This window comes from Marmota flaviventris, chromosome 16 (assembly GCF_047511675.1).
Source record: "Marmota flaviventris isolate mMarFla1 chromosome 16, mMarFla1.hap1, whole genome shotgun sequence".
Lineage (NCBI taxonomy): Eukaryota > Metazoa > Chordata > Mammalia > Rodentia > Sciuridae > Marmota > Marmota flaviventris.
In genome coordinates, this window is record NC_092513.1 from 73,863,769 (window position 1) to 73,882,308 (window position 18,540).

General features: G+C 44.7%; 1 protein-coding gene across 1 annotated transcript in view; it reads left to right on the forward strand.

Annotated features, from left to right (window-relative positions):
• Fam120a (family with sequence similarity 120 member A) overlaps positions 1–9,822 on the forward strand; it is a 103,263-nt gene extending 93,441 nt beyond the window's left edge. The window contains exons 15-18 of the mRNA XM_027950949.2: positions 544–681; positions 2,738–2,879; positions 3,655–3,751; positions 7,930–9,822. Of these exons, the coding sequence (XP_027806750.1) occupies positions 544–681; positions 2,738–2,879; positions 3,655–3,751; positions 7,930–8,241 (689 nt within the window). The 3' untranslated portion in view covers positions 8,242–9,822. The remainder of the gene's footprint in view (positions 1–543; positions 682–2,737; positions 2,880–3,654; positions 3,752–7,929) is intronic.
• Positions 9,823–18,540: the final 8,718 nt, after the last annotated feature.

The window sequence follows — 18,540 nt, forward strand, 5'->3', positions numbered from 1 at the left end:
CTGTTGGGTGGGAATGGGACATGTGGTCCTCCTAGTGGGATGTAGCCTGCCATGCAAAGCCCGGGTTATTGTCAGTCTTGGGAAGGCCACAGTAGTATTTCTTTGAATCAGCAAAGAGCGAACTAGACCCCAGAGGTGGTGGTAAGAAGGGAGGATGGCAGCCACCAGCGCTGTTATAGAGGGTTGGTCTAAAATCCGTGAATGCAGCTTACAGCGCTGCTCATGTTCTGAAGATGTTTTTTTCCTCCTGTGTGCAGTGTGGGAAAGTAATCCACCTGGGTCTGAGAAAGCCGTCTTCCAACATCCTCCTCCTGGGGCCTAGCGTGATCCCCTGGCTAGCACCCTGTTGGATGACTTGCTGCAGGGAGGGTGGCATCCAGGTGCAAAGGGTGCAAGGCAATGAGGTGGTGAGGGGGGCCAGGATACCCCTTCCCCCAGCTTAAGGAGATGGGGGTCGCTCTGCCAGGTCTCACACCGAGCGGGGGGCCCCTGACCCCTGTCCCTCATGCTTCTCCCTGTCTCTCTCTACCCTGGTCCCCACAGGAGTCTGTGGCTTTGGCGGCCCCTATGGGGAAACGGTAGCATCAGGCCCTTACCGTGCCTTCCGGGTGGCGGCAGCATCAGGACACTGCGGAGCCTTCTCAGGCAGTGACAGCAGCAGGACTAGCAAGTCCCAGGGCGGTAATTACACTCATCCCTCCCAGAGCTCCCGCCTACCAGCCCTTCCTCTGCTCCATCGTCCGGCACCTTCCCTGACTTTCCTCGTGAGCCACCTGCTCCATCAGAGCTCCCTTTCTCATGGGTCCCTGACCCGACTCCCTGCCCTCAGGTCTCTGGAGTGGCCCTGTGGTGGTCATCTTTCCTTTCAGGGTAAACCACTGAGGGTCCACCTAGAGCCGAGCACTTTTGTGCACCTGGGTGACCTGACCAGCACCCAAGCAACCCTCTCCTGGTCAAGGTGCTCACACTTGTGTAGAAAATGGTTACAGGCATAGAACTCCTGACAAAAAGGCTGTCACAGTTTATTTCATGAAAACATTTTGAAAGAAAGATCTGGTGTCTAGTATACAAATAAGTTACTTTACTTTAAATTCCTCTTGCTTCTCTTTTCATTTGAGTTAGTCTTTCCAGGGAGAGAAAAGTCTTTTTAACATTTACTATCTTGTGATGCTGCTGTCATTTGAAACTTGTGACTTCAGCTTTAGACTGCATGTCTAAATATGGCCATCAAGTCACATTGCAGGATTGTTCTGACAAATCTGGAATAACCTTTAGGGTAGGCAAGCCTTTCTCTGGGTGGGGGGCGGGGGGAGGCAATATTTTCCCAACTCAGTGACCTGGGCAGGAGGTGTGGTGTGCTAGGAGACAGGAGATATGGCTGTGGGTCCGCTCGTCTGCAGCCCAGAAGGCCCCTCTTCTTCCTGTGTTTGTTTCCTAGCCTCCCACAAGGCTTTTCTGTCCCATGGCCATTGCTCTTGCACCTCACGGCCCTGCAGCCTCTGCTTCTTCTTCTTCTTCTTCTTCTTTTTTTTTTTTTTTGTGGTGGTGGTGCTGGGAGTTGAACCCAGGGCCTTGTGCATGCGAGGCAAGCGCTCTACCAACTGAGCTATGTCCCTAGCCCCATCCTCTGCTTCTTGAGGTGCTTCAGCTCCTTGCAGTACCTGACCACTGAAGCTGGCCTGTGGTTGGGGAAAGAGTGAGGGTAGGACAGGTACCATTCTGGATAGTGTGGGTAATGATGGCCAAGGAACCGGCTTCCTGGCTTTCCTGCCACGGTGTCTGAAACCCAGACCCTGGGCTGTCCTGCATAGTAGCCACGTCTACCACTGAGCACTCCAGCTGTGACCAGTAAGTGCAGATGTACACCAGATTTCAAAGAAAAATGGATGTAAAGTAGCCCATTTACTTTTTATCTTGATTACATGTTGAAATAATGTTATTTGGGTGAAATAAGATATAATAGTAAAACTTATTTCATCTCTCTGTACTTTTTCCATGTGGCTACCAGAAAACTTTAAGTTTTATCTTGGATTTCTATTGGCCTTTGCTTACGCAGCCACTGCAGTGGCCATGGCCTGCCAGCCCACCATATGGTGGAAGGTTTGTGATAATCCACCCCCAACAGAAAACATGAATCTTGGGGCTCTGGTTTGTTTTATCTGATTTTTTTCTATCAGGTAATAGTTTGAGAATTATTTTAGGTCAGAAAAATTTTGAACATTCAAGATACCTATAATTAATAGAAGTTGGTAAATACAGTGACTACTTAATATTCTGAACTTTGGGTTTCATTTATTAATAATTTTCTATAATGTTTGGCTAAAGAAGTAAACTTGGAAGTATTTGCCTAAACAGAAAAGCATAAGGGCTGGGGATACAGCTCAGTTGGTACAGTGTTTGCCTTACATGCCCAAGGCCATGCGTTCAATCCCTAGCACGCTGCCCCAACCCCCACCCCACCCCCCAAAAGAAAGAAAAACATGTGAGTTTGCAGAGTCCCTTCTTGAATCTCTTTCTCTGAAGGGCCTGCACCCTTGCCATTGGAACCAACAGCTTAAAATCACAGTGTGTACATAGAGTCTACATAATTTAAAAAAGGAGTCTTTGCAAACAAGATAAAATGGCTTCATCCTAAATAGAAACCAGAACTGAAAAGAATTTGCCTGTTTGTTTCTCTTTACCAGTTTTAATGCTGTGATTATAAAGATTTTGTCTTCTTGTGTATTTTTTTGTGCAGGAGTCCAACCTATACCTTCTCAGGGAGGGAAACTAGAAATTGCTGGCACTGTGGTTGGCCACTGGGCAGGAAGCAGGCGGGGCCGTGGAGGCCGAGGGCCCTTCCCACTACAAGTGGTCTCTGTGGGAGGGCCAACAAGAGGGTAAGCTCTGGACCAGGAAAATGTATTTTGTCTAGTGCAAAACAGTAGCCTCTGAATTGCTTTTTTTAAAATGATGAGCTTAGCAGGAATGTTTTTGTATCATTACGTACACTTTAACATCATAAGATCCTATTATAGCATTATGTAAATTTTTTTGGGGGGGGTACCAGGGATTGAACTGAACTGGGGAGGGAGGGCAGCACCACTGAGCCATACCCCCAGCCCTTTTTTTTTTAAGAGACAGGGTCTCATTGAGTGCCTTGCTTTTTGCTGATGCTGGCTTTGAACTTGTGATCCTCCTGCCTCAAGCTCCCAAGCCACTGGGATTACAGGTGTGCGCTACGACGCTCGGCTCACTTTGTAATTTTTAAACCATTATCAAATAATCACACGTTCAGCTAATCAGTTGCCTTTTTAAAAAATATTTTTATTAATTGTTCATGGATTTTATTTTATTTACTTATTTATATGCGGTGCTGAGAATCGAACCCAGTGCCTCACACATGCTAGATAAGCGCTCTACCTACTGAGCCACAACCCCAGCCCCAATCAGTTGCCTTTTTATGACTATTTTTAAAGTATTTTTAAATCAAAAGCCTTGAATATGATGAAAATAAGATTGATTTCTTAAATAAATTTAAGCATGACCATATTCAATAAACTCCATCCCTTACGGAGCATAAGATCAGACACCTTTACATCCACTTAAAGTTTTTGCACATGTTGTCTGTGATAAATTTAAGTGCATTTCTCTTGTCCTTTTCTATTCACCTAGGCGTCCAAGAGGAGTTATTTCCACCCCAGTGATACGGACGTTTGGTAGAGGTGGAAGGTACTATGGCCGAGGTTATAAAAGCCAGGGAGCAATTCAGGTAATGCCCTGCAAGGTTTCCTGTCCTTTGCTGTGCGTGTCTCCTTTCTCAGCCAGGTTCTCAGTGCCTGTGTTCAGACCAAGGGGTGAGTGGGCACTGTGGCCACCAGGCCCTCTGGTACACGGGAGTTTGTCAGACATGCAGGCCCTGGAGGCTGAGCCATTTCCTTCTCATTTGGGAGCCTCTGTCCCTCACTGTGCTCCCTTTGGCGTTCAGCAGCTTCTTGTCTGGTGGGACACAAAATCCCATGCTCCCTGGGATGTCACTGCACCCAGAGGGACCAAACCCAGGACATCTGCTTCTGTTGGTTTCTTTTTTTCTTGGTAGGAAATGGCATTTCAAGACCACAGCCTAGGCACTGACCGCAGGATTGGTCACAGGTCCTGGTGTTCTATTGGTGTTCTGTTTGTTTTAACATAAATACACACAAAACATATACTGGCTTTTGTGGGGGCCCACTCCCCTGGTACTGGGGATTGAATCCAGGAGTGCTGATTCACACTGAGCTGAAATACCAAGTCTTTTTTTTTTTTTTGAGACAGGGTCTCATGAAGGTTCAAGCCAGCCTTGAAGCTACCATCCTCTTACGTCTGCTGCCCAAATTCCTGGGATTGAGGCTTGGCCATTGGCCCACTGTGCCCATTGGTTTTTTTTTTTTTTAAGGATAAGATCCTTGTGAATTCCTGCTGTTGTTTCTTGTCCAAGTCGAGGGCTGTGGACTTTTATTTTACCTCTTCTCTTTTATGTCCTTATGTCCTCTGGACTGAGTCTATGTTTTTAGGTTTCTCCTATGGACAGTCACAGAGACGGAAGGTACATACACGCCTGTACAAACATACCCCATAGATTCATACCTGTAATTCCTCCTCCCACCCCAGAAAATACTTCATGAATTCTTTGTTGAATCTTCCAGTTCTAATTAAGGGCTTAGAAATGTACTTACCCTCTACTACAACCTCTGAATGTTCTTTTTTTTTTCTATTCTGAGAATCTTGGTTCTTTAGAAAACAGGGTTAATTAAATTAGAATATGCTATAATGCATCATTGCTTTCTCCCATATTACACACATGGGCTCAGAATACCTGTTCTCACTACCGTGGCCAACATTATTCACTGCAAACAGCTAAAAAAAAATTTTGTAAGCAGGGTGTGGTGTCCAGCCTCCCCCACTATCTACTACATCCCCTCTCACAGTGATAACATTTATTATAATTGTCAAACCCTCCTGACAGGTCATAATTACCCAGAGTCCGTAGTTTACATTAGGGCTTACTCTTAGTGTTGTATTCTCTATAGGCTTGACATGTATCCACCATCGTCGTGTCCCAGCTCCCTGTCAGGCTGAGGCAGGAGGATCCCTTGAGCCTAGGTGTTTGAGATTGCCTGGGCAAGAGAGTGAGCCCTTTACTTTTATAAAGTGGTGCTGAGGATCGAACTCGGTGCTTCACACATGGGAGGCAAGTGCTTTACCACTGAGCCACACCCCAGCCACCAACTGTGCTGTTCTTATCCACAGTATCTGGAAGCAGCCATCACCTACTATACTTTCCCTTTTTGCTTTATTTTTCTTGATTCTGTAAATACCTTCATATTCCACGTCCTCTCTAGGCCCATGTCTATACCTCTGCTCTGGTCTTTCAAAGACTTTCCTCAGTGGATCCTGCAGGAAACGTCCACAGGAAGGACTCAGGAAACAGAATTCAACGTGAAACGGTTTTCCTGACCAGGAAACAATTTTTCTTCTCCATGATCTTCACATCATTTCATTTTGTTTGTGTGTATAAAGCTTTACTGTCAAAGACATCTAATGCTTTTCCCTTTGAATCCACTCGTGACGTTGTCCTAAGCACCCAGATTGTTTCTGGTCTTCCTTGAGAGTTAGTACCTCTCTGTCATTCCCTGGCACTGGTTTTCCTAGACCATACACAGTGTGAGGGGTACTCTTTCCACAGGTAATTTCAGATCTTATTCTGTGTTAAAGAGTTATCTTGAATTAGGAATGCTCAGTTTTCTTTTTTGATGCGTGCACATACATACACACTAGGAAATGAACCCGGGGCCTGGTGTGGGCTTTGCAAACATCTACCACCGAGCTACACTCCTGCCCAGTTTTGTTCTTTATCTTTTGCTTGACTGCTCCCATTGCTCTCATGCTGGTTCTTCTATACCTGCCTTCAGGATCTTGATTCCTTTGTGTGTGTATGTATGTATATGTGTATATATATGTATGTATGTGTGTGTGTATATATATATATATATATATATACACACATACATATATATATATATATATATATTTTAAGAGAGAGAGAGGATTTTTTAATATTTATTTTTCAGTTATTGGCGGACACAACATCTTTGTATGTGGTGCTGAGGATTGAACCCGGGCTACACGCGTGCCAGGCGAGCGCGCTACCGCTTGAGCCACATCCCCAGCCCAATTCCTTTGTATCTTTTTCTTCCCTTCTTGATAAAACTCACCTGATTAAAATGCACAATTCGGTAATTTGGTTCTTTAAGGATAGTTTGGGGAGCAGTTTTTAGGTTCACAGCAAAACTTATGAGGAAGGTACAGGGAGTTCCTGTCTGCTCCTCCCCCAGGCTCCCCACCACCTGCTTCACCCCTATCAGAGCGATGAACGTACAGATGCATCATGATCAACAGAGTTCATCAGGACTAGCTTACCTTAGGGCTCACTCTCAGTGTTACACATTCTACAGGTTTGACACATGTCCCGTATGTCCACCATTATGATATCCAAGGGTAGTTTCACTGTCCTGAAATCCTGCGTGCACCTTAGAGTCATCCCTCCCTCTCTCCTTGGAAACCCATGGCAACCACTGATCTTTTTACTCTCCCCATAGTTTTGCCTTTTCCAGAATGTTAAAAGTATGGCAGAAAGACTGGGGATGTGCCTCAGTGTTAAGAGTGTATCCCTAGCATGTGCAAGGCCCTGGGTTCCTTCCCTGGTACCATCCAAAAAAAAAAAAAAAAAAAGGCTTATCATCGTTTCTAGATCTTCTCTTTCCTTGTTTTTGCTATCCTGTTCCATTGCTACTCCACTCCCAGCTCTTCTCCTTCCCTGGAGAGCTGTATCCCTGTGGGTCAGTTCATAGAAGAGGTACCAAGAGGTGGAGGAAGCCGCGCTGCTTGCTTGCTCCGACGGCACATTTAGTGATGGCAGAAGAAGCTGCCTCGTGGTGGCAAAGAAAGAGAAACCAGTTGTAGAGTGCGTGTTTCCACATGTGGGGAAATCAGCTGTTGTTAAGTGTTCCTCTCAGGCTGGGAGTGTAATTCAGTGGTAGAGACTTGGCCTGTCGTGCACAAGATCCTTGGTCCAATTCCCAGCATCATAAAAACAAAACAAATTATTTGTTTCAGATTTCCAAGGAAATAACAATAGCATTGATTTGTGAGAATAGCATTGACTAGTGTGGGTATTTCTGAACACAAGTGTCAGGACCTAAAGTAAGAAGTGTTGTGGGAGAAAGGGGGGACTCCTGTATTTTGACAAGGGTCACTTGACATGCTCCCTCTTCTAGGTAGAGCCAGTGGACTTAGTCTGCACTAGTGTAAAGCCCCCCTGGGTTTGAGGATAGGATGACAGGAAGGTGCTGGAGGGCATCACCTTATCCTGGTGGAGAGGGCATGATTAGGTGTGGGGGCGGTAGGGGGGTACCCACCCAGTTGTTCATTTTAGAGGGCATGGGCACAGCCTCAATTTCAGAGGAGACTCATGAGGAATATTTGTTACCTTAAAAGATTGGGTGCTAGGCTTAGTGGTGGAGTGCTTGCCTAGCGCATGTGCAGCCCTGGGTTCAGTCCTCGGCACCACATAAATAAATAAAATAAAGGCACTGTGTTCATTTACAACTAAAACTATTTAAACAACAACAACAAAAGGTTGGGTGCTATATAAAGGGTTAGTTAGAGCTCCTGAAGTGGGAATCTCCCTCTTTTTCAGGATATTAACTGCAGAAATGTCAAGGAAAGGGGCCGAGAAGGGACGAACTGATATAGGAGAAGCTGTACCACCTGAAGGCCACTCAGGGCGAAATCAGAGTCGGGAGTCTCTGTGTGCTCCGAGTCTGTAGTCAGAGTCGCTAGGCCAGAACCCGGCCCGCTGTCCCACCGCTTACCCAGGCTGCCTCACCATTTGTCTTTTCCTTTAAACAGGGCAGACCTCCTTATGCTGCTTCAGCTGAAGAAGTGGCCAAAGAGCTGAAGTCGAAATCCGGGGAATCCAAGTCCTCTGCCATGTCTTCAGACGGGTCCCTGGCTGAAAACGGAGTGATGGCCGAGGAGAAGCCAGTGCCCCAGATGAATGGGAGCGCGGGTGACACCAGGGCCCCCAGCCACTCCGAAAGTGCCTTGAACAATGACTCTAAAACGTGCAATACAAATCCTCATTTAAATGCACTAAGTACAGACAGCGCCTGCCGCAGGGAGGCTGCTCTGGAGGCAGCTGTCTTAAATAAAGAAGAGTAAACTTATTTTTTATAGAGGGTGAAGGATGCTGGAAGGGTAAGGATTTAGGAATATCTGGAGAGAAAGAGAGCCTGCAGTTATGTACATTTTGTCCTTTCCGTAAGAGAAAAATGAGGACTTTGGAAATTCAGATCCCTCTTTGATATCAGAGATTTAAACAACACATTTTTAGTTTTAACCAGTTGTAGTCAAAATGCTACAATAAAACAAAAAAGAGAGAAAGAAAATGAAGAGCATTTGACTCCCGCATTTAAAATGAAGTACACACAAAGTTTAAACTGGTTATGACAAAAGCCTATAGTTGTATTTCTTGAACTATAAAGAAAACAAATTTTGGCAGTCTTTATATATAGCTTAAAATATAATTTTTAGCATTTGGCACCATATGTATGCCATTATATTTGATTTTGCATTACTGTTTCACAATGAAGCTTTGTTTAAGGCTTTGATTTTTATGATTATGAAAGAAATAAGACACAACCACAGTTTTTCTTTCTTACTTAAATTTCATCACCGTTGATGTGGTTATTTTGTGTTAAAAAAAAAAAGTGCAACTATCGAAACTAAAAAAATTATAGAGTAATATTGCCGTTCTGCTGATTTTAAATATACAGTACATCATACATACTTTACAAGCAAGTTAAATGGAGATAAAGTTGAAATCATAGAGATGCAAATGACCTTTCAAAATCAACACAATGTGTTCTGAAACTTCGTGACTAATACCATGCATCTGTGATCAATGAACTATGTGGTTTTGAATCGGACGTAGACCATTAGTATACTACTTGAGCTAAACTTCTGCATGGTTCATAATTTTTAAAGTGTGTAGTTAATATTATGCATGTTATTGTCCTTTCTTCCATTCTTACCAGTATGTGCCCATTTGCAAAACAAAAATGCTAATAATCAGTAATAGTCCTATAAAAGATGTTAACTCTGTTTAGTCATTGACTGATCTTGCTCTAACCTTAAAATTTTGTGATTATTGACCTCTGTTGCATTTATTCTAAAATCCCCCAAAAATTATCTAGCCGTTTTCGAATATCAACATTACCCTGGTGTATTCACTGCTGTATGCATTATTGTTCTTTGTTGCTGTTTTATGCCTTCATATTAGCAAAATATGAAATTCTGTGAAGAAAAAAAACCCTTTGATCTTAAAAAAAAAAAAAAAACCACCCCCCCTTCTGTAGCAGGAAACAAATTGCTTGTTCTTGAAAACTTTCCCATCAAGAATTTAGTAGAAGCAGGTATACTTCTATCATTTTGATGTTTTTGTTAATGTTTCCAAACAATGTACTTTGAAATCAGAATCACTTCTTATCGTTTTCATATACTTCTGATGCTCTTCATCACATTAGTGATCAGAAATGAGGTGTAATTCCCCAACCCCTGCCCGCAAGAGCTAAGTAGGATCTTACTGTAAGTTGAAGGGAGTTCTGCCCTAACTCATGGATTGTGAAGAATGAACTGCTGTTGGGTCTGATTGACTGTCGATGGATTGTGGTGTGGCGTATCCGGAGGCTATTGAATGCAACTTACAATGCTTAATAAAAATCTTTATTCTTTTAGTATAAAGTATGGTGTGGCTTTTAAATTCACTTGTAAAAGCATACATTTTACAGAGGTTAATTCAAATTCAGATAGCTTTTGAAGAGTTCCATCAGAAAACCAAAACGTAGAAATATTGTGCCCTTTCAAAGTTGATTCCACAGTTCTAGCTTTAGGGAAATCTGAATATATGGTCAGTGTGAAAATTATGCTGACTGCGCAGCTTTGGGGTTCTGCAGTTGTTCCATGCAACCAGAAAAGACATTGTCTGATAAAGCAGGCTTAGAAATAGGAAACATTTTTAAGTCCCGTGGTGGAAATAAATTTGATCTTGATAAAACTACGTTTTTACAACTCGGGGTTACAATGTGTGGCCTGCTTTTCGTGCCACGTTTTGACCTGCAGCCCGTGGTGCGCGCTCTCTGCGGAAGGGCCGCGCACCTGGCGGGGGCGGGGAGGAGGCCCTTTTCCAGCCCGAGGGGCGGGGACTCGGGGCGGGGTTTGCGCTGCGGGCGCGCGGGGCGGGGCGGGGCGGGGCGTTGTTGGCGTCCTCACTCGCCGCCCTGCAGGCCGGGTGCGCGCGCAGCCCCGGGCGGTGCCCAGTTGCTGGGGCCTTGCGGCCCGCGGCGGCCTGAGGGCTTCCGTGGAGCCTGGTGCCTTCGGTGCCGGAGGCGGCCCCTGATGGTCCGGATTCCCGGGGGACCCTGGGCGAGCGCTTCGGTCCCGAGTCGGCCCTCTCCCAAGGAGAGCTCCGAGTCGACCTGGGACTGACCAGGCCCTCGATGTCGCCGGAACCCGCCCTGGGTGGCCGCACCGACCTAGGGCCCCGTCGTCCCTAAGTCCCTGGGAGGTGTCCAGGGCCTGCCTGTATGCAGACCCAGATGAATTTAATTCTGTGTTGCCCAGGACTGGGCTTGAGATTTGGGAGGAGCTGAAGCCTCACTCCGATCCTCTTCCTCACCCTGATTGTCATCTATCATTTTGATCCCACTGGTTTCTCAGTGGCTGAGTTTTGAGTTTCACTCCCTCTCTGTGTGTGCCGGCTGCCTGAGGGTGTCACACCACAAAGCTCCTTCTCAGGGCTTTTGGAACAAGGAACACTCCATCTTACCCCCACTCCCGGGAGGCCTTTGAGGAGCAAGTTTGAAACACTCTGGATCCCAAACGCCTGGTAGGAGGGCAGATTTTTGGAGGAAGACTTTTCAGTTTGATGGGCCTCCAACCACCGAGTGCCAGCAGTGTCGCCCCCACTTCCAGTGACAACCACAAACTCCGCCATTTCTGGGTTCTCTGTAAGCTTAGGTCCATCCTACTTGAGAACAGCAAACTGACCTGAACAGCCCTCTGGCTTGGAGATGGGACAGGATGGGTTTCTGCACAATTCCCAGGAGCAGGAATGCCATCATCTCAAAGATGTGCATCCTTTCCTTGATAACCTTCCCCCTGCAGGTTTTCATGTCACTTGGAGAGTGGCAAGTGCTGTAGACCCTGGAAGTTGACTGCAAGGAGGGTCTCTCTGCCTGTTTCTGAAGTCCTTGAGTTGCAGGTTTGAACAGGAAAGAAAAAGGGAAAGGGTGCTGGAGGCTCCAAGCATTAAGGGGCTGTAACAGGGAGGTTGAGGACACCACGCTGGCGGTTCCTCCCACACCGCTGGAATTGCAGGGAAGACCCAAACAAAGGTCAATGCCAAGTTGGGCTGAGGGACTGCAGCTGCAGGTGAACCTGGCCAGGGCTCAAGACTGATTGTGAGGTTGGTGTTGTCCTGGGTGTATGGCTTCTTGGGGCAGGCAGGTGACACACACTGCTCCTGGCTTAGTGTTTATTTTCTTCCTTTTAAAAAAAATAGCTTTTATTGATCCCCACCACACACTTTTTTGTAAAAACCATGCTTATTTTGGCAAGTTTAAAAATACAGGTAAATAAAAAGGAAAAGAAAAGCCACCAGCAACTCTTCCATTACTTTGAAGAGTGGGTTTCCCTTATGGATTTTTTTTTCTTATATACATTTCATACTGCCCAAAACATTTTTCTCACCTAGCATCATTGATGATTGCTATACCACAGTGGATTCCCTGTCTTTATCTGGTAGCCCAGCAGGACATTCCACTTATTTGTCATCCAACAAGTTCTTTGAACATGTACATGCTCACATGTTTGTGTGTGTGTGTGGTGTGTGTGTGTGTGTGTGTGTGTTACAAGGCTTTGAACCCAGAGGTGCTCCACCCACTGAGCTGCATCCCCAACTCCTTTTTAGATTTTGAGATGGGGAGTCTCACCAAGTTGCTGAGGCTGGACTTGAACTGTTAATCCTTCTGCCTCAGCCTCCAGAGTTGCTGGGATTACAGGTGTGTGCCACCACGACCAGCCTCAACAAACTCTTAAGAAGCATCTGTGTCAGGTCCTGCCCTGGGCCCCAAGGAGCAGAAGGCGTAAGGATCCTGCCTTTGTGGCATTTACATTTGAAGGGGGGGTACCCATCGTGTGTACAATTAAAAATATTTCAGGTGGGTTGGAGACGTAGTTCAGTGGTAGAGCACTTACATAGTATGCATGAGGCCCTAGGTTTGATTCCAAGCATGGCAGAGAGTATTTCATATATTGAATGTTTGTTTTTTTTTTTAAAGAGAGAACATTTTTTAATATATATATATATATTTTTAGTTATCAGCGGACACAACATCTTTATTTGTATATGGTGCTGAGGATCTAACCCAGGCCGCACGCATGCCAGGCGAGCGCTCTACCGCTTGAGCCACATCCCCAGCCCGGCAGAGAGTATTTCAGGCATGAAAATGAGGAAAATGAGCTGGGTGATTGATGAATGACAGAGCAATGAGAGGGCTCAGGCCAGGAGGAGAGGATGGAGGTCTGACAGTAAGTCATTGATGGGGTGGGGGGGGAATCCAAGGTCATCCTCAGGCCAGGGTCTGGGGTATCACTGTGAGACAAGATGAGTGTGCTCAGAAGCCTGGGGACTCCAGGTGTCCGTGCCACTATGTGGGTGAATCATGTGACTGTCAATGCCATTACTCCTGGTGAACATCTCTCCAAAAGGAACTGCTCTCACCAATATGGCCCCAAGACACAGCATGGCATTGCCCCTATTTCCCCACCCCCACCCCCCCGCCCATTCCACTGGGGCCCAGGAGTCATTTGTCTGTAGAAGCCTACCTGCTAGGAATGGGGAGACTGGCCTTTGCCAATTTGACAGGTAAAGATGGGGTTTCATTTGTGTGACTTTAATTTTTAGTGCTGGTGAACATGTCTTATGTCTAATTTGCTCTGTTTCTTTATTTTTCTTTTGACAGGAACTTCAAATGTCCCCTGGTTCTTTTATGATCCCTCGGTCAGGCCAAAGGCAAGCATTTTAAGAAATAATTCACGGTCTATAACTTAATCCATATCACCACTTGCAGAGACAACAGGAGTGCTGGCTCAGCCTTGGGGACTCTCTGCATCCCACCTCCAGCTTAGAGGGAGCCTGTGGCTACCCTACAGGAACAAACACGAGGGGCCAGTCCTTCCCTGATGGAGGGCATCCTTAGGGGGTTCAGGAGGCTCTCTCTTCTATTGATTTAGTCTAGCCTCACTTCTTCCAAGAAGGCACTAATTTGTTATTGTCCCACTCCCATCCCCACACATCATATCTTGGGCGGAAAAATTATTTGCTACTTGACAGAGTGGACCTAGCAGAGACTTTTTGTCAGAAGCCTGCTGCTTGCTGGCCTGCCAACCCTGGCTGCATCCTTCACATTGTGGTGCTGGGAGCTGTTCACTTATTGCTCTGTGCCCTGGGGAACCATGGTGGGGTGCTCGGGCCTCCTACCTAGGCCCTGTATGCCCTGCTAGCATGGCTCAGGCTAAGGTGACTCAATGGCCTACAGGTGGGGACAGGAAGAGGTTTTTCAATAAGATGCCTCACTCTGTGCTAGGGGTAGATACATATCCCTCCCAAATTAATATTTTTTTAAGAGAGAGAGAGAGAGAGAGAGAATTTTTTAACATTTATTTATTTATTTATTTTTGGTTTTTCGGCGGACACAACATCTTTTTTTGTATGTGGTGCTGAGGATCGAACCCGGGCCGCACGCATGCCAGGCAAGTACGCTACCACTCGAGCCACATCCCCAGCCCCCTCCCAAATTCATATGGTAAAGTTCTGACCCCCAGTCACTCAGAATGTGACCTTACTTGGAAATAGGTTCCTTGCAGATATAATTAGTTGAATTAGGACAAGGTCATGTTGGAGTAGGTTGGGCCCTAATCCAGGACAACTGGTGAATTTATAAAAAGGGAAAACATGGACACAAGAGAGGCACACACAGAGAGAATCCTGTGGGAAAACTGGAGTGACTACCATAGGCCAAGCAACTACCAGAAGATGGACAGTGGTTGGAACAGATCCTTCCCTAGCACCTGTGTGAGTGTGGCCCTGTAGACACCTGGAGCTCAGACTTCTAGCCTCTAAAGTTGGAGACACTAAATGTCTGCTGTCTAGGTCTGTGGTCCTTTTTTATGCAGCCCAGGACTCTGGAACACTGAATGTGCCACTGTCCTGGAAAGTGGAGGTGTCTGAGACCATGGTAGGGCCACCGTCCTCCCTGACCCTCAGTAGGGTTGGGACTCAGCCAGTGCATGCACCCATTTTTCCCCCCCTCTGGACTCCCAAACTGGAAGTGGCCCAAGCCAACCAGAATGCAAAGGGTTCCACGGACAGTGAGCCCGCCTAGGTAGCAAGAACTGTAGCCAGCCCTGCCTCGCTAGCTAACAAGGGGAGGTAGGGATTCAGGCTGAAGGTCTTAACCAAGTGACCACAGTAGGCCCTACACAAGCACCCCAGACCCATGCATCTGGAAAGAATGACTTAGGGTCTCCCCATGAAGACAGATGTCCTTTGGGCCTTTACCACCAGCTGGTCACTCTGGAGGGTCTGCAGGGGGCTGTGCTTACTCCCAAGGGGACGGTGTCCTCCCAGGGCTGTAGAACTTTACCTGAGTGGGGGAAAGGACAGTCATGGGAAAACACACAGGAAAAAATGAATCCAAGTCGGGTGCTATGGCACACACCTGAAATCCCAGCTATTCTGTAGGCTGAGGCAGGAGGTTGGCAAGTTCAAGGCCAGCCCCAGCAATTTAGTGACACCCTGTCTCAAGATAAATAGACGAATAAATAAATAAGGCAGGGGATACAGTGTAGTGGTAGAGCTTTTGCCTAGCATACAGGAGGCCCCGGGCTCAATGCCCTGTGCAGGAGGAAGAAGAAGAAATTCAAGGAAAACCACAACAGCAATGGTAGTAGATTCATTTGTTTTGTTTTTTGATACTGGGATTGAACCCAGGGGGATTTAACCACTGAGCCACATCCCCAGATCTTTTTATTTTTTATTTTGAGATAAGGTTTTGCTAAGTTGCTTAGGGCTTTGCTAAGTTGCTGAGGCTGGCCTGGAACTTGTGATCCTCCTGCCTCACCTTCCCAGGTCGCTGGGATTACAGGCCTGCGCCCGCTCAGCAGAAGGTTCTATGGAGAAGAAAAGCAGCGGAAGTGAGGAGCATACACCAGTTGCGGGGAAAGAAGGCATCAGGGAAGCCTTCACAAGGAGTGACCTTGGAGGACAGGGTTAATTACCCAAATGGGATGTCAGGATGGCTCTAAAGATTTTACACATGTATACACACACCTTTTAGAACTAATAACTCACACCAGTCGTGGTGGCGCATGCCTGTAATCCCAGCGGCCCTGGAGGCTGAGGAAGGAGGATCACGAGTTCAAAGATTGCCAGTTCAAAGCCAGCTTCGGCAAAATCAAGGCACTTAGCAACTCAGTGAGTCCCTGTCTCTAAATAAAATACAAAAAGGGTTGGGGATGTGGCTCTATGCCGCTGAGTTCAATCCCTGGTATCAAAAAAAAAAAAAAAAAAAAAAAGAAAGAAAGAACTAATAACTTATATTCAACAAAGAGCAGGATACAAATCAACATATGAAAATCAGTCCCCTCCCCATACACTAGCAATGAACAATCTAAAAAGAAGATTAAGAAAATAATTTCATATGGCATTATGTTAACCGATGTGATTCTGCAATCTGTATTTGGGGTAAAAATGGGAGTTCATAACCCACTTGAATCTAATGTATGAAATATGATATGTCAAGAGCTTTGTAATGTTTTGAACAACCAATAAAAAAATAATTTCATTTATAAGCATAAAAAATACTGAGGAATAAACTTAATCAAAGAAGCAAAAGACTTATCCACTGAAAATGATCAAACATTGATGAAAGTAATTAAAGAAGATGCAAATAAATGGATAGACAGCTTGTGTTTATGGTTTAGAAGACTTAATATTGTTTAGAGGTCAGTCTCTTAAAATCACTCTACAGATTCACAGTGATCCCTATCAAAATCCCAATGATCTGTTTTTTAGAAATACATTTTTTAAAAAAATATTGTTTTAGTTGTCAATGGACCTTTATTTTATTTACATGTGGTGTTGAGAATTAAACCCAGGGCCTCACACATTCTAGGCAAACACTCTACCACTGAGCCACAAACCAGCCCTCAGAAATATAATTTTTTTTTTTTTTAGTTGTAGATGGACACAATATCTTTATTTTATTTTTATGTGGTGCTGAGGATCGAACTCAGGGCCTCACACATGCTAGGCAAGCACTCTACCACTGAGCCACAAACCAGCCCTCGGAAATACATTTTAAGAAAAAAATCCAACCTAAAATTCATATGTAGCCTCAGGAGACCCCCACTAGCCAAAATAATTTTGGAAAAGAAGACAAAGTTGGAGAACTCGCACTTCCTGATTTCAAAGCTTACTACAAAGCTACAGTAATCAAAACCATGTGGTACTGGCATAAAAGCACATATACTGGCAAATGAAACATAAGTGAGAGGCCAGAAATAAACCCCCACATGTACCAGAAGTCTCAAAAGGGGATCAAATCATTTTCAACAAGGGGATCAGGACCATTCAGTGAGGAAAGGGCAATCTTTTTAACAAATGGTTGCAGATATCTGTATTCAAAACAATTAATTTGGAGCATTACCTTATGCCATATAAAAAATTAACTCAAAGTGTATCAAAGATCTAAACACAAGAGCCAAAACCAGAAAAATCTTAGAAGAAAATATAAGGTAAAATCTTCCTGATATTGGAGTTGGTGACAATTTCTTGGATATGAAACCAAACATTCAAGTAACAAACAAAAAAAAATAGAAAGTTTGGACTTTATTAAAATTCAAAACTTTTGTGCATAAAAGGACATTATTAACAGAGTAAAAAGCAGCTAACAAAACAGGAGAAAACATTTGCAAATCATACATCTAAGAGATTAATATCCACAATAAATAAAGGATCCCTACAACTTAACACCCAGAAAACAACCCAATTCAAGTATGGGCTAAGGATTTAAATCGATGTTTCTCCAAAGAAGATCTGTAGACGGCCAAAAAGCATAGGAAAAGTTGTCAACATCATTAATCATTATGGAAATGTAAATTTAAACTACAATAAGATACCAACTCAGACCAATTAGGGTGGCTATTACCAAACAAAAACAACTAAGAGAAAACCAAATCTATGAGTGTTGGCATGGATGTGGAGAAATTAGAACTCATGAATTGTTGGTGGGAATGCACTGCAGCCACTGTGGAAAATGGTCTGGTTAGTTCCTCAAAAAAATCACCACATAATCCAGCAATTCCAGTTCTAAAAATATACCCCAAAGAAGTGAATAGACATTGACATATCAATGTTCATTGTAGTGTTATTCACAATAGCAAAGGGTGGAAGCAACCCCAAGTGTCTACCAATAGACAAATGGATGTTTAAAATGTGGTATGTGTGTGTGTATAGTGTACATATGTGTACATGTATATATATATATATATATATATATATATATATATATATATATACATATTTATGCAATGAAAATATACACCTGCACAATGTACACACACAGTACACACATTCACACAAACACACATGTAATGGAATGTTATTGAGTCTTAAGGAGGGAAATTCTGATATGTGCTACAGCATGGATGCAACTTGAGGATATTTTACTAAGTGACAGAAGCCAGTCGTGAAAAAACAATACCGTGTGATTCCCCTTGTATGAGGCCCCTAGAGTAGTAAAATTCATAGAGAGAGTGAGAATATAGAATGATGGTTGCCAGGGACAGGGGGAGTGGACAGTAGGGAGTTATTGTAAGAAAGACAAAGTCTGAGGGAAGATGAAAAAGGTTCTGGAGATGGTTGTTGGTGGCTGCCACAGTGTGAATGTGTTTGATACAAAACTGCACATTTAAAATGGTTCATATGGGCCAGGTTGTAGCTCAGTGGTACAGCATGCACCTAACATGCATGGAACCCTGGGTTCAATCCCCGTCATTGAAAAAAAAAAAAAGTTAAAACAGTAAATTTTAGCTGGGTGTGATGGCGCGCGCCTGTAATCCCAGTGGCTTGGGAAGCTGAGGCAGGAGGATAGCGAATTCAAAGTCAGCCTCAGCCATGGTGAGGCGCTAAGTAAGTCAGTGCGACCCTGTCTCTAAATAAAATACAAAATAGGGCTGGGGATGTGGCTCAGTGGTCAAGTGTCCCTGAGCTCAATCCCTGGTACCCACCCCCCAGAAAGGTCAATTTTAAATTGTGCATCTTTAACCACAATTTAAAAGAAACCTGCACTAGCACTCAGTCATGCAAAGGGGCAAGAGGGTGCATGCCTGAGAAAA